We start from the raw sequence: 15,452 nt of genomic DNA on the forward strand, positions 1-15,452 counted from the left end.
GCTCCTCTGTGTGGCTCGCCGAGCCCACTAATACCATCCGCCGGTCGGCGGTGATGTTCGTTCGACCGCCCCGGTGCCGGCTGAAACACACCGTCGTCATCGTGCACCGTGTACAGAGTATAACACCGTATGACTCTACGGAGAAGACGGAGATGAGGATGAGGATCAAGACCGCGAGAAGAAGATCCTTGGATCATCGCGTGTTATACATGTTAGTATGTGGTAGATAGGATATCAGGTTGGAGAACTGGGACTCCTTGCACTGCAGGTGTTACACGGTGTAGACTAATGATAAGCGTTTTCAAAATTTTTTCATCGCGATTGAACAGCGTTTTGGAATCGACGAGGAGAGAGCAACATTATTTTGGATAATTTTTTATGAACATTCGTAAGCGTTGGTATCTACCAAAATCAGAAAGGATGAATGCATGTTATATCAAGATTGTAAACGCGTGTTCACTTACAGTCGTATGTAATGATAATTTTCGACCCATTCTTATTCAGTTGGAAAATTTATATGCTTTGGACAATGAGATACTCGGTCCGCAACGCGAAAGATGAAGAAAAGCAAATGAAACTAAGACGATGAAATTTTTTTCACTCCACTATCTCGCTTATGGTTAATCAAACGCAATTACAATTCGCGCTTTCGAGATCCTCTTCTGCGTGTTTCTCACCACTGTATAGGTATCATCAAGCCTCGAGTACACATTACCATATATTCAAAATACCTCTAATGGATTATTAGTTATTTGACATATACGTAAATACAAATTTTTCATGTCTGTCAATAAATATCAATTAAACGAACCAATCGTTTTCAACTGCTGATACAACATTGAACTTGAGTACAAATAGGCACGTGTGACTTTGCGTATGTGTGCGTGTAGTATACTAAAACACGGAGAACATGCCTAGCCGTGTTTGAACGCGGGGTGGTTAAAAAGAGATATTATTTGTTAGAAATATGTAAATGGAGGGGGGCCGTTTATCCACGCGGAGTGAGCATAACATGAGAGAGAGAGAGAGAGATCGGACGGGTCTACGCCGATGGGGGGGGATAGTCGCGGTCGGGTCGCGCATCGGTATTCAGTTCTCATTCCGGTCCCCCGATAGACTTGAAAAATTTCAATTAGCTGTTTTACCCCATCCATAGAACACACAGTCGCGTAGTTGGTTGTAGGTATAGGTGTACGCATCTAGGTGGGATAACACACGACGCTGCACCACGATACAGTAAACACACGGAGGTAATTCAAATAGGGCCGATCCCACAACTCTCCGAAATCCCACGGTGCTGCAGGTGCCTCTGTACGCGGCATATACGTGTGTATGTATGTATATTTATATATAGATATATGACGTCTGTACGTGCATAGACACCATCCCGCATACCATCACCGTCACTACCTATACCTGTATACCTGTGCAGGATAAATACCTGCGTACATACCTACATAACCGGTCGTTTATAGAACTTTATCGTTTTGTAATTCGTCGCGACAACCACGTCCGTCGTTCGTCCGTACATTTGGACCGAGGTTTTCCTCTTCCGCCGCGTCTACGTAATCCATCGTTCTGGATGGTCATGAGTGTCCCACGCGGTGGGGAATAATCGCAAATTCCAAAATCCGTACCGACACAGAATCGATAAAGAAAGGGACAAAATAAATAAATAAATTAAATTAAAAAATAAAAGAAATAAAGAAAGAAAGAAGAAACAACTCGAGGCAAAGATAAACCGACTTTAATAAAGTACCTCGTGAGCAAGGAAACAAAAAACAAGGACACGGAAATGAAATATGTTCGGCATGAAGGATCGGCGATTAGAACGATCAAGGGTGAGGTTCAAGATGACTATAGGAATCAGGGTTTTAGTGAAACAATTAAAATAAGTATACAGAACCGCGCGTCTCGGTGTCTGAATAGCCGTAGAAATCGGACAGACAGACATCAAAGCGTCAAGCAAGCACAAGCCCTGCGGAGAGCTAACGGGACAATTAACCCTGGCTCGGGTAATTAGATGATTGAGTTAACTCCAAACTTGGCCCGAACCTCTCTCGCCGCTGAGATTTATGTCTCCCGGTCGGCGCGCGTTGCGCGACGCTACGTACGTACCCTTTCTCTTTCTCTTTCTCTTTCTCTTTCTCTTTATCTCCGTCTCTTTATACCCCCCACCTCCATTTGACTCCCTCTCTTTCTCCCCCTCGCGACGCCCTCTGCACACGTTATAGGTATCGTATACGTACGTTACGTGCATTCGCGTACTATGGGTATAATACTTTGTACCGCTTGTAGGCTAACCCGTGAAATATTATACGTTATATATACGTTATGCATACGTATATACGTGCATACGTGTAATACTCTCGAGGCGAACGGTTCCGAGCTGAGACCGTCTCGTCATCCTCTCTCTGCCGCTATGCAGTAATAGGTGGAATTAAAGGGGTGTCTATCTTCACCGAGCTGGATGTACTTACTACTTATAATACTGGGTGGTTGCGGCTTGCTTGTGCTTATAACTACTTGCAGTTCGCTTCGCTCTGCTCGATACGTTAGCTATATACTGTACATCCAAGACGTATTTATACAGCTACGGTTGGTAGTAGGTACGTACACGTGACGCGAGAAGAAGATGAGAAAAGTCTCGGTATACGAACGGTACAAACTGAATCTCTGCGTGTTTCTTTTACTTTAGATTTCGGACAAAATTTCATTAACTTTTGTGCATACGATATTCGTGTCCGTGGTGTACATACAGGTATTCATGTAGGCAGGTTCAATGCGTTAAGCGTGTATACGGGAAAGGCGCCACAGCTACATCGGTATGTCACAGGACTGGTCAATCGGAGTACGTAGTTACTCGTGCATGTATGCATATTGTATAATACTCACATGCATTCGTTTGGCTGACTGCAGTGACCGTGCTGCTCGTCGCATCCCGGCAGACAGTGAGCTGTAACACAGAAAGAAAGAGATGCAAAGGTTAATTCAAGCGCTACGTGACATTTCGAGGCTGACGAAAGCACTGCTTCAATTTTCACGCCACTTCGTTCCCCAGCCCCATCCTCCTCTTTCTTCTATTCTCTTCGCCGTGCAGCGTCTCGCTCTCACGCTATTCACATACATTATCATCGTGATCCTCATCATCATCGTTATTATTATTATTTTTATAGCTTTCAGTGTCATTTCTCCGTATTTGTCTCTCGATCGGTATCCGACTGTCTCAACCGCTTGAGCCTGTACAAGGAAACGAATTGTACAAACAGGAGGTGTGTGCAAACGCGAGTGAACCTGGGCCGTTTGAATTGAAAATGATGTCACGCCAGAATCACCCCCGCTCATTATTTAGCCGCAAATATACTTCAAGACATTCCGTTGGCACTCTGCCACATCTTCGTACAAATTCAGTTTTGTGCAAATTGTATACAAAAATACACGAATATATGAAAGATGTTGAAAATGATGACCGGAATGTAAAACACCGAGGTATCTGAACGCGTTGTGTCCGAAGCACTCATCATCACCTCGGATTGTCAAATTAAACTACAGTACATCATTAAAAATGACCAAATATAGTCGGGATACCTGATTTGGCGGATATTTGTGATGGAAGAAAAAAAAATATTCTTGTTTTTGGCTTCTCCACAATTTTTTATTCGAAGACGTATTTAGGAATTTATTATAGCACTGCGGGGAAGAAGATACCTACGGAATAATGCTGTTCGATAGCGAGACTGATTGCGAGTCGCGGCAACTTCAATGCGCGCCGGGGATAATCGCGGTCGGTTACAAGGGAAAGACGAGATCCTCACGACGACCTTGGGAGCTAAGTACACGGGACCGCTCGACTATTTTATTTATAGTCCATAGCGGCACCACGAACAACGACGACGACGACGACGACGACGATGAGACCGAAAAGACCGACGAAATCGCAAAAATTCCTTGCTGCTAACGCGAATACCTTCGTCGAGGATCGCGGTTGTTCTCTCTTCTCTTCTCTTCTCTTCTCTCCCCTCAGTCTCGGGGCTTACCGGACGGGCCGCGCTCCTTGTCGGGTATGTCGAGGTATATGGAGAAGCGAAATCACATAAATTAACGTTGTCGGTAGACCGCGGGTATTCGAAACATTCTCAGTTTCGCGTCGTTTTAGGCAAATAACGAAACAAAAGATCGTAGCCGACGCTTCGCGAATCGCATATGTAAAAGTTTATCCGACGCTTGCCGAATTTCAAACTTACGCTGTAACGATAAATCCTCTAAATCGCGGACGGACACACGTCAGCTCCACGGTCGGTAATAAAGTACAAATTTTGCGATTCATCATCAATTATATACTGAATGTATCGAAAGTTTAATAATTATAAACTATAGACGCAATCTCTTTTGTATAAAAATTTTTGTTCATTCTTGGTGAAAAATTCTCGATTAAACGAAGAAAATTGATGAAATCGAAATCACGAGCTACGGTTCAGAATAAACTTTGAATCGATGAATGGAACCATCGTTATATCGTACAATGCCACCCTGCGCTGCGACGTAAAATCCATAACTTTTGTGCGACGTATTGGTATTGTAATTTCCCCCAATTCCCCGAAACACCTTTTTCGAATCTCCCTCAAGTGTCACTGTTGCATCGCCAGCGTCTCAGGTGTAAAATCCCTAAACCTTGCACGAAGGGCGATGAATAGCGGAAAGAAAATCTGCGACAGGAGGTTGGAATACCTGGTTTGTCTAAGATCATTGTAACGACGAAATCAGGGGACAGGGGGTTCGACACGAATCACACACCAAGGTCTCGGAGGAGGAGACCTGGAAACCGACAAAACCAAGCCGTACAGGAGAGCGTATCTGTCGCAGCTATAAGGTTGTAGGTAGAGGTACACGATTCTGTTCCTCCTCCGAGTCGTTGCAGCTGTTGTTAAAGCACCGACAGCTGTCCCAGCCAGGGCAGGCAGCGAGTCGAGTCGCCGTTCGTTCGATTGGCCGCGTTTTACCGAGGATGTATACAGAGTTCTGCAGCTGGTAGCCGCTGATCCGATGCACTCGGAACAACCCCTGCATGGGCGGCGAGCAACGAACCCCTAACCAGCGTCCGATCCCTCTCTTGCACCGAAATCGAAAACAAGGCCTTTCGCCAACCTCTGCAGCCTGAAACGTTCGTTCCTTTTCCAACCCTTCGAAATACTTACATGTATGTACATGTGTACGGACGTATAACCGATCCGACGACTTTCCATCATTTAAATAATGACTCACATACTCGGATTACGGAGCGCTGGATGCGTGCTGCCGCCATAAGCTTGGGGCCTAACAACCAACCGACTGATCGCTCAATCCTCATCGCGTCCGAAGACCTGACCTGACTCAACGCTGTGATGTTCATCGCCGCACTGTAGTACGATCTTGATGATCGCGACGATAAAATGTCGCAGAGATGATTCTCGGCAGAGTTACAACGACGGAAATCGTGAGTCGATAATGTTTCGCCGGTTAATATTCCTCGACAATTTCATATCCTCGTCCTCCGCACAGTCCATTAACTCACATAAGAAATTATATCGCTGTGCGTCCGTGATATACGTACATGGATATACAATATATGTGGAATATACACGCAGAGGTATACACACACGGCATGTGTCGTAATTTGATCGGGATCGAGGAGAGTCCGCGAGGAGTCGGGGAACAAAGACAACAAAGTCGGGTTTCATCACCCGAGAATTGCAGAGGGACGAGAAGGGGGAGGAAGGAAGAAGATGAAGCGAAAGAGATGGTCGTAGGACGCGATGCAGCAAAGTGCACTCGCTAGGTATACGTATTATATGCGCGGATGATAGTGTAGGTAGGATACACCATAAGGTAACCCGAACCCCGGGGCGACGGCCGCAACGCGACGACGACGTAGAGAGAGGCGGTCCGCTTCCTTCCTGGTGCCGATTACGTCGTCCCGACTTCCGGAAATCAATTCGTACCCTCCGCCTCTTTATTTTTCTTTCGCCCCTGCGGTATCGTGCAGTAGAGAATCTGGACAATATCGACGAAGAATTTCTCCACGTTACGAATACATGAAAGTACTACGTGTGACAAGGATTACGATCGGATGTTTGGAAGTGTATACTTGACCGCGTGTTTCTCCGCAATGCAACGGGTGGGTATACGTTGTAGAAACGAATAAAAATTCCACCACCTCTCCGAAATGACGTTCGATCGATCCAAAGAGAAAAAAGATCAGAACTGTAGATGTATCTAGGTATGCGTACCTACGTCGAATAAGTTGGACAGAGATACCGGACGATGACAAAGTTACGTACGTGCATAACGTGCATACACATACAGTATATACGAACACAGAGGCAATAAAAGACACAAAGAAAACCGGAGATAAACCGCGACAGGATTGAACAAGCCGAGAGAGTCTCGTGAGTTTTTTGGCGTTCGGATGATCGAGGCACGTCTGGATGTGGTCCATGGCATCCTATCTCCATCTCCTTCTCGTTTCACCGTCGTTCGCTTCGTCCTCCGAGTGTGCAGACGGGCCGCGATGTTATACACATCGCAATGCCTCGCTACAAAGTAAGAGAGAGAGAGAGAGAGAGAAAAAACGGAGGCTGTCCTGCACAACAACGGGCCCCAACTTCCAGGTGAGCGCGAAGAAGCTGGCTGGCCTGCAGCGAGTAGAGGGTAGCAGAGAGAAGAGTTCGGAGGGGTGAGAAGGAGGGGAAGGTAAGGCAGTAGTAAGGCAGAGAGGCACCTACTATATAGACAGTGTAAAAAGAAGAACGAGGACGGGACTCGAGAGGTGGGAGGATCACCGGGCGTGGGAAGTACCGGGGAAAGATCCACAGTCAGCATCATCATCAGCAGCAGCAGCGTGAGCAGCAATACGCCTAAGCGGAATACCTACTACCGCTCCTCCTGCTCTCCCTGCACGATAGCTCACCTCAGTTCCTCACCGCATAGAGTGCATCGCAGGATTTTTTTTTTTTTTTTATTTTCGTTTATTTTTTTTCTTTTTTTTTCTTTCTTCATCGCAATCATAACGACGATAATCGTTCCGGCCGCAGCAATAAGTCGTCCGTAATCTCGTAACGACGGACGAAACGCCGTGACCGCAACTTAGTCAATGAACACGCGAACCGTTTAAACGCGAGCGCGAGCGCAGCGCGCACGCCCCCCACCATATCGCCATATCCCACCGCCAAGTGTCCCCCTCTTATATACTGTAAACTTCGCGTCGTCGTAACACACTGTACGTAACTATGCGGCCGATGATGACGAAGGGAGCCAGGACCCGAGAATGTGAAGTTGACGCAGCGCCGATAATGCGCGCGTTTCTTCAGGCTCTCCGAAGATATTCCTTAATCTTGTACTTACTCCTACTCTTACAATTAGATTCTACTTGCTCGATATAACAACTCACCGGTCGTGCAGTAGGAGTCCTTCCACCCTGCCAAGCAGACGCGTTCGCCGGTCGGACTGCAGCTGAAGTGACCGAATCCGTCGTCGCGGGGTCGGCAGAGGTTGACGCATCCGGCACCGTAGTAGTTAGCGTCGCATGTGACTCTGTACTCGTAGACCATCTTTGAGTGAGCGCTTCGATGCTCGTCGACGGTCCAGTTTGAACCAACGTCCAGCCACCTCTGGGTCGTTAGTCTCGTGATGAGAACTTTCTCTGAAACATTGGCAAAGAGAAAGGGGCCGATTGATTAGCGCGAAATGTAGGTGTATGATACAGGTACACGTGTATGCAAATGTAGGGACATTCGTGGTTCGAGCTTTGCATCCTCGAAACGACAACAACACGGAGATCTCGGTGAAACAAGGGCAGCCTCGCAGAGTTTATCCCATCCCTCGGGCGGGGGCATCCCCGGCTTCGAATCGCATGTGCAACGCAGCGGCAGCAGTCGAGGGTCTACCGGATGCGCCGCTGCGAGCGAGTGGAAGGTGCTTCCGTACGGCTGACCGCCTCGGGCTAACCGGCCGGTCTTTAAATCCTTCTAAAACGTTATTTTTCTCTCAAGAGTCGAGAATAAGAAGAATACGAAAAGGAAGGAGAAGAACAAGAAAATAGCCACAAAACCTTCGGGCAATATTTCGGACGGAGTTCCCATGCTGCCTCCTCGACGATAAGAAGAAAAATAAGAAGGAAAAGGAGGAGAAAGAGACGAAGACGAAGACGAAGACGAAGAAGAAGCGGTGGTGGTATACGGACCGATTAGCTCGCCGTGCCGCACAGTATAGCACGCCTATAATATACAGCCGGCTCGTATATAATAACTCTCCTCTCTTCTCTTTTCCTCAACAACACACCCAGTATACGTACGTACGCTATATACCTCTATTCCCGAATCGTCTGCCTTCGATCACACACGTACGTGCGTGAGCGATTGAGCGAGAAAGTAAGTAAGTGCCGTTGCTGCTGTTGCTGCCGCTTTTGCTCCGGTATATAACTATATATAGCACGCAACTCGAAGCTGAAGAGTGCGTCTTAAAGATACCCCAAATTTCTGCCTGCTGCGTTGAACTTTGGTCGGTTGCCACCCCTGGCGCACTAGAGTCTAGACACTAACCGAGGCGATTTCGTAATAAAGAAGCTTGAACGCTGCGATGAACCAGACGTGAAACACCACCGCTCACTCAATTGCCGTTTCAATATCCTCACTCTCTACGGTGTCTTTGATCATTACCGGTTACTTTGCCCCAAATTCGCGATTACACAGATCTCGTTTGTCCGGAACAGATATGGCACTTGACGACATAATAGGTGCATGATCGCGGTACAAGGAATCAGTACGACACTACCCTGAATTTTGTTCTATCATACCGTTAAAATTTTTTTAACAAATTCTTCCGCGGTTTGCGATAAAAAAAAAAACGACTCTAATCGTATCGCACGATGAATAAGACTTGAAGTCTCAAAGAAGCTGAGACGCGTAACGGATGCACATTAGGCTGATATAATGTTGCGAGAAAAAGCGAGAGAAGGAGAGAGAGAGAGAGAGAGAGAGATAATGCTACCAGAGGCCGTAATGGCCCGACTCTGACTATCCAGAATAGGTATAAGGTAGTAAGTTTGCGGTTATCCGTGTAGACGTATACTATTAAACCGTTGCTGTGCATTGTGTTATAATTTCACCAGGCATGGCACCGCAGCCTCTGAACCTGTATCAGCAGCGGCAGCGGCAGCAGGAGCCACTGAGACGATCAGGGAGGCTACGAGAGAGGGAGAGAGGGAGAGAGTTAAAGAGAGAAAGAGCGAGAGAGGAGAAGAAGGGGTCTGACTGGCCAGCCGTCGACCAATTATTGTTATTGTTATTATTACGGGTCGAGCAGAGAGGCAGGTGCGTCTTTGGGCCGAACGAACGACCCACCAGTCGGCAAGCCAGCCACGCTATCACTGTTCCCCATGTCAGTTTTTCCTGCACATTCGTGCGTTTCTCTTCTTACTTCCCTCTTTCTTCATCTCTCTCTCTCTCTCTCTCTCTCTCTCACTTATTCACTCGCTTGAAACGCCAACGTGCATACAGTATAATACAATTGTGCGTCCGGCGTAACACGAGCGCAAGGGTTAAAGCCGTCTTGTGCAATGCTCTCTGCATACGTATAAAGATCCTGAGTAAAAAGGCGCGTGCATCGTAATTATAATAGCAACGTATCGTGCACACCTGGTGTATATCATCATCGTGGTATATTTCGCGACAATACCGTAGGATGTTATTAATTTGGCAAAGATTTAACCTGCATATCGAATCAGGAAGTGCACAAGTTATGCGAGCAGTAAATTTCAACCGCTATCGAATCGAACGCACTTCTCCGCTGCTTCGGGTCTCGTTAACGAATCTCATCGCCCTCCCGTAACCTACTATACATACACACACACACATACACACACCCGTACAGATGTGATCGAGCGGGTTAATTATCATCCGAAACCAAAAGCTAACGGAATTCTCTGGCGTGGCACAGGTGTAGCTGCTTGTCATGACGCGCGCATGCCGTATGTGTGTACATATGCATATACATCCGTACACATCATCTTAAGCATGATTTCTTGTCGATCGTGGCGTCAACGGGTTACCTATATAACCCTAAATATACGACGATGTATAAAGACTAGAGGATAGAGGTGAAGGAAAAATAAATGAAAGAAGATAGTATAATAAAAGTAAGAAGAAAGATCTACGTGTGTATATATACATATGTATGTAAAAAGAATCCCCCTTTGACCCGACACGTTTCCGGGTATTTCAACCACACCACCACCTCTCTTCATTCAGTAATTAAGAGACCGGTGAAAGAGCGGATGTACGCCGCCATGCGTTACCTTTACAGATTTATTTCGCCCGTCAGACGCGGTACGTACATACATACGTGCATACACGCACACACACACATATATATATATATATATATAAAACGCTGTGCAGCAGAGATAAAGATAGAAAGATTGTAGAAGAGAGCAGAGGGGTAGGTACACACCTCAAGTACTCCCTGTTTCACTGATACTTATTCCAGGTGGGTTTTATATATAATACCACGCGGCGATGGTTCCCTGCCCAGACAATTAATTAATTAAGGTGGTTAACGTTTTCCAAAGGTATATACACACGCTGCTGATGTCTGTATTTCCGCCTGCGGTTAATTGGACCCGCGCTTGAACGTAGATCTATACACGTTCATAGGTCGTATCATTCATACAACACACTTCTCGTTGAATCAATTAGCTGAATATTTTCAAATAAAATTAATAACGTTGTAGTAAATCTCCCGCGTTATCATCCGATCATAATGAAAGATCGCATTGACTTTGCATTATACGATTTCAACGCTCTTAAAACTCCCACCCATCGGTTTCCTGTCATTCTATACCTACGCGGGGGTTATAATACGCGTGTATTATACTTCTTGATTATAATTGCAGCTCGGTAATTTCATAAATTCTACATTCGCGAGTCGGAAAACTCGAGGTCACACCCACCGAGTGCAATGATACAAAGTTCAGATTGTACTCGCACGATACGTACAACAATATCCTCATTTAATTAAACATCCTACCTATACCTAAAGACCGTTAAGTAGAGTCAGCAGCTTGTTGTTACAGGTGTCGCGTATAACGTGTCATAAAGAGCGCAACGCGAAGCGTCAAAGTATCCTCAGGGAGTAAAGCTTACAGGCAGTGATTGACCGTCCGTTCGCACCCGGGGGTAAAGTTAATGGTTCGACAAACACGAACGAGGAAGCCGTTGACGTGGGGCGATCGACGGAAGAGGGTCCGTCTCCTCGGGCCCCTTTCCCCATATCGTTCCTCCGTGCCCTTGGCCATCGCCGGTACCGCAGATATACGTACGGCCAAAGCCTTCCTTACTTCCTCCCCGGCCGCTTCGAGCTGTATAAAACCGTGAACCCTGTTCCGAACCGTATAGGATGTATCCACTGTGGTTCGGTGTCGGGTTTCGCCACTACAAGAGCAAACGTACCTCCGAGTTAACCCCCTTCCCCCGACGCACACACTCTCGTCTCTATGACACTCTGCCGCAGCAGCGTTCCCCGGGGATACCGGGATATATACATGGAACTCGCTATACGGTTACACAGGAAGGAAACACTAGGCACCCTTTCGACGAGACCGACCGTAAACTGTCGTGTAGGTATAACGCGAAGATCGTCGCGCAGCGTTGTTAAAACGGGTGAAAACGGTGAAAACGGTGAAAACGGCGTGTGGCAGAAGTCCGAAGTTATACGTGAGTTGTTTCATTTTTAACTCGAACTTTGACATTTTTTGTATCATCCATATCGTTTAAAATATTTCTCGTTCCACTGGAAACAAAGTTTTTCGACAATTTTTCAACAAGAAATATTAATTCGAAACCGTTCGTATATACTTGAAATTATAAATTAAGTACGTGCTAAAATGGGACAAATTACGATATTTAATTTATATTTTAAATTTGTGTATCAGATATCATTCATCGAAATCTTGTGAACAGTTTCGAAGTTATACTGTGTAAAAATCGTAGAGAAACATTGTTTCGAGTTAAAAATGAGTGCAGCGGTTAAACTTGATTACAAGAAACTTTGTCAAAACCGAAATTTCGATAAGGATGACGATATAATATAATCTACTAACTTATGCTAGTCAAAACTCTGCTTTACAAATAAACCGCATCGGGATGCAACGAGCCCTCCTTAAGATACTTACAATTAGATCATTTTAGGATTTTTGTCCGAGGATTAATCAAGCGTCTGCTCACACAGATTGATTCGCGAAAAGATTTTCGACCGCGTGATTTTTATCAGTACGAAGCCTCTGAGCGTTCTCTTTCAATTTCTGGATGTTTTTTTGGGTTTCGACCTGCAGGGTCGGGGTTCGGGGTTCGCGGCGTCTGGCGAATGTCGGGCACACCATCCAGCGCCGACCGGAAGTTGCGTCTTGGCTGTCGAACCCGGGGACGGTGTGCTAGCTCGAGCGTCTGTCCGCGGCGCGCGCGCCTCGCTCCTCTACACTCGCCACTGCGCATGGCCATAGCCATGGCCATAGCCATAGCCACGGGGCCAGCTGGCCCACACATGCCGTGCGGGTTCGCGTTCCTCGTTTTTAAACCCGCGCCGCAAGTCTCTTCCGTACCCCTTTCGTGCCGTCAGCTATAGCTGTAAGCCTCAAGCTCGAGGCCCAAATTTTTTTAACCTCCATCGGCGAGTAATGAGGTCAAAAATTGGTAGAACGTTAATTACACCAAAGGCGGAGAGACGGTTAAAAATCAGAAGATACAGTCAAAGAGGTATAAAGAGATTGTTGGAACATGTGAGAAAAAGGCACTGGTCGTTTACGATCGTGCTTGTTTTTTTCAATCTGCCCGGCTTCTTTCGGTTCCTTCCTTACAATTATGCATTACAGGTAATTAAAGTAGTGAAAGTTTCGTCGCGATGTAACGATGATAAACTTACCAGGATGCGTGGAATTGTCCGTGTCATGGTATGCCTCCACTATTAGCGAGAAGGTGCCCTGGAAATCAAAAGAAAGAAGCATAAAGATTAAACATTCATTTTGTTACATGATCAAAGGTTGAAAAAAAAACATAAATAAAAAAAAAAAAATAAAAAAAAAAGCGGCATAATTTTTCAACCAACAAAACTTATTACACGTGATATACGCGTAAAGGTAAACGTTATTCGCGCCTTGGTGACAGCAGCTGCACGATAGGTACATACCTACATATGTACAGAGATGTGCACGATACCCCTTTGAGGCAAACGTCCAAGCGTGCCGTTTGTAATTAACGACAAAACGAACCGTTTCTAGCCGACGTGTAGGTATGTACATTGTGCATACTATGCACAGGCATGTAATATACGGCAAGGACTGTATATATACTATAAATAAGCACATAGTAGCAGGACGTGCACCTGGTCGACGTAACGAGACACACGTCAACCCCCGGGGTAGCTGCCGAGCGAGCCTGGGGCAGGGCCGATTTGCCTCAAGTATTATACAAGGGGTTCCTCGAGTGGGAGGTGCAAACAACCGGCGAAGAGCCGCGAGCGAAAACGGGGGCGGCCGGTCCAAACAATCGTTATAAATCAGTTTATAAGTCTTTGAGGGATTTCAGACGCTGAGTATTCTTGCTTTTTTCTTGCCGCGAGAGAGAAAGAACGGGCGGCGTACATACAAACTTGTCTAAATTGAATAGAACACCTCCACCCCCCACCCCGCAGAAGAGAAGAAAAAAAAAGCAGCCCAACAAGCACGTAGAGCAACGTAAATTTTACAAAAACCGCGCCAAGCAAACCGCATATAATCAACCATTTACACGCGTATATCCCCATCAACGAAATTGCTAAATTACAACGGACTAAAAAAATATTCGCACGACATGCAGTTTCAACACGCAAACCGTATTGTGTACAAACATATCTCCTGCAAGCCAATGATCATCCCGCGGATAATCGTCAAAAATTCATTCCCTGTTACAGCTTAGCGGTAACTGCAATTAATCCGTCTTATAATTTGAGCTTTAAAGTAGTATATTGAGCGGGGTATAACGAATTTTATTGCGAAACGAACAAACGATATTTCCGTACATAAATTAATTTATTCGCGGAAAAGGGGGGAGTCGAGTTCGCGGTTCGTTCAAACTCCCAAATCGTCGTACAATTATCCGTGAAGAGAAAGGAAGAAAAAAATAAAAATAAAAATAAAAATACTGCTCGGGTGTCGGGAGTAGAAGAAACGAGAAAAGATGCTAGACGAGGTGAAGGTGAGGTGAGGTGAGGTGAGGTAAGAGGAGAGACTGGAACAGGTGATTCGTGCATGAGCAGGTCGAGAGGCGAACAGGTAGTCGGCCGGTCTACTAGGTCCAGCCTAGCCGATGCAGGACACGTAACTAGCTGATGTGTATATTTTTAGATAGATCTGTCTCGCGTCCCGACCCCGCGGCTCCGGCACCTTCTCCCCCTTCCCCCTTCCCCCACCTCCCCGCCACATCCTAACCCCGCGTTGTTCTCTCACAGCGGTCAAGAGCAGTCGAGCATTCGTGTATTACAAGTGTGTGCATTCACCGCGTTGCGTTAAGCGTTACACATTCGGAGAGACGACACGTGACGATGATCGGCGTTTATAGTTACAGCCACCTGCGGGCGGGGGAGAGGAGGGGCTGAATGATATATATAAAAAAAAAAAACAAACAAAATAAATTAAAAAAAACTAACAAATCAGCAGAGAAGTTCAGGGGATATATATCCTGGACGCAGACTGACTGACATCGGCTATAATACGCAACTAACTAATCGAAACGATCAGCTTGTACGTGTGTAAAAAGTCCTGGGTTTAAATTCCGCGAGATATACCGTAGGGTATAATTTATCAGGAGACAAATGAAACGGCCGGCAAAATACGTACTCCGCTACCCGTGCGCTGCATATATATATTCTACGTGCAGTGTTCAGGAACCACCGCGATACTTTATGGCACGGGTATAGGTATGTGTAATATGTATATGTTGTATGCATGCGCGCGAGCGCATACCAAGGATCAGAGGTACGCGAATTAAGCCGACAAGTCCACCGAATATTATATGATATAATATAATATAATACAATATAATATGATAGAATATGTATATGTGTAGTTACGTATTACACGAGGATTGTACGTATGCATGCGCGCGTGTGTACAAATTTGATATTGATAAGTGAATTATAAAAACAGAAGAGAATTACACCGAAAATTGTTCGCGGAATATCGCGATCGTCGCGTGAATACGAAGTGGAGTGGAGTGCCGGTTTTGTTTTTGAGAGAATGCCGCCGCGCGGTTTAGAATCGGAGGAAAGAGATTACGCGAGAAATTAGGAAAGAGAGAGTGGGGGAGAGAGAGAGAGAGAGAGAGAGAGAGACGGGTACATTAAAACGATACGTAAAACGAGAGAGGTAAAAAAGAGAGAAGCACAGT

General features: G+C 45.9%; 1 protein-coding gene across 3 annotated transcripts in view; it reads right to left on the reverse strand.

Moving 5' to 3' along the window:
* The window catches only part of LOC124179768 (neurogenic locus protein delta), an 81,349-nt gene that overhangs the window by 2,844 nt on the left and 63,053 nt on the right, over positions 1-15,452 (reverse strand). For all 3 annotated transcript variants that reach the window (XM_046564492.1, XM_046564490.1, XM_046564491.1), the window contains exons 3-5: positions 12,952-13,009; positions 7,427-7,678; positions 2,896-2,956 (exon numbers count right to left, since the gene is read on the reverse strand). In XM_046564492.1, coding sequence (XP_046420448.1) covers positions 2,896-2,956; positions 7,427-7,586 — 221 coding nt within the window. In that variant the 5' untranslated portion in view covers positions 7,587-7,678; positions 12,952-13,009. The remainder of the gene's footprint in view (positions 1-2,895; positions 2,957-7,426; positions 7,679-12,951; positions 13,010-15,452) is intronic.

The sequence above is a fragment of the Neodiprion fabricii genome, chromosome 4 (genome assembly GCF_021155785.1).
Source record: "Neodiprion fabricii isolate iyNeoFabr1 chromosome 4, iyNeoFabr1.1, whole genome shotgun sequence".
Lineage (NCBI taxonomy): Eukaryota > Metazoa > Arthropoda > Insecta > Hymenoptera > Diprionidae > Neodiprion > Neodiprion fabricii.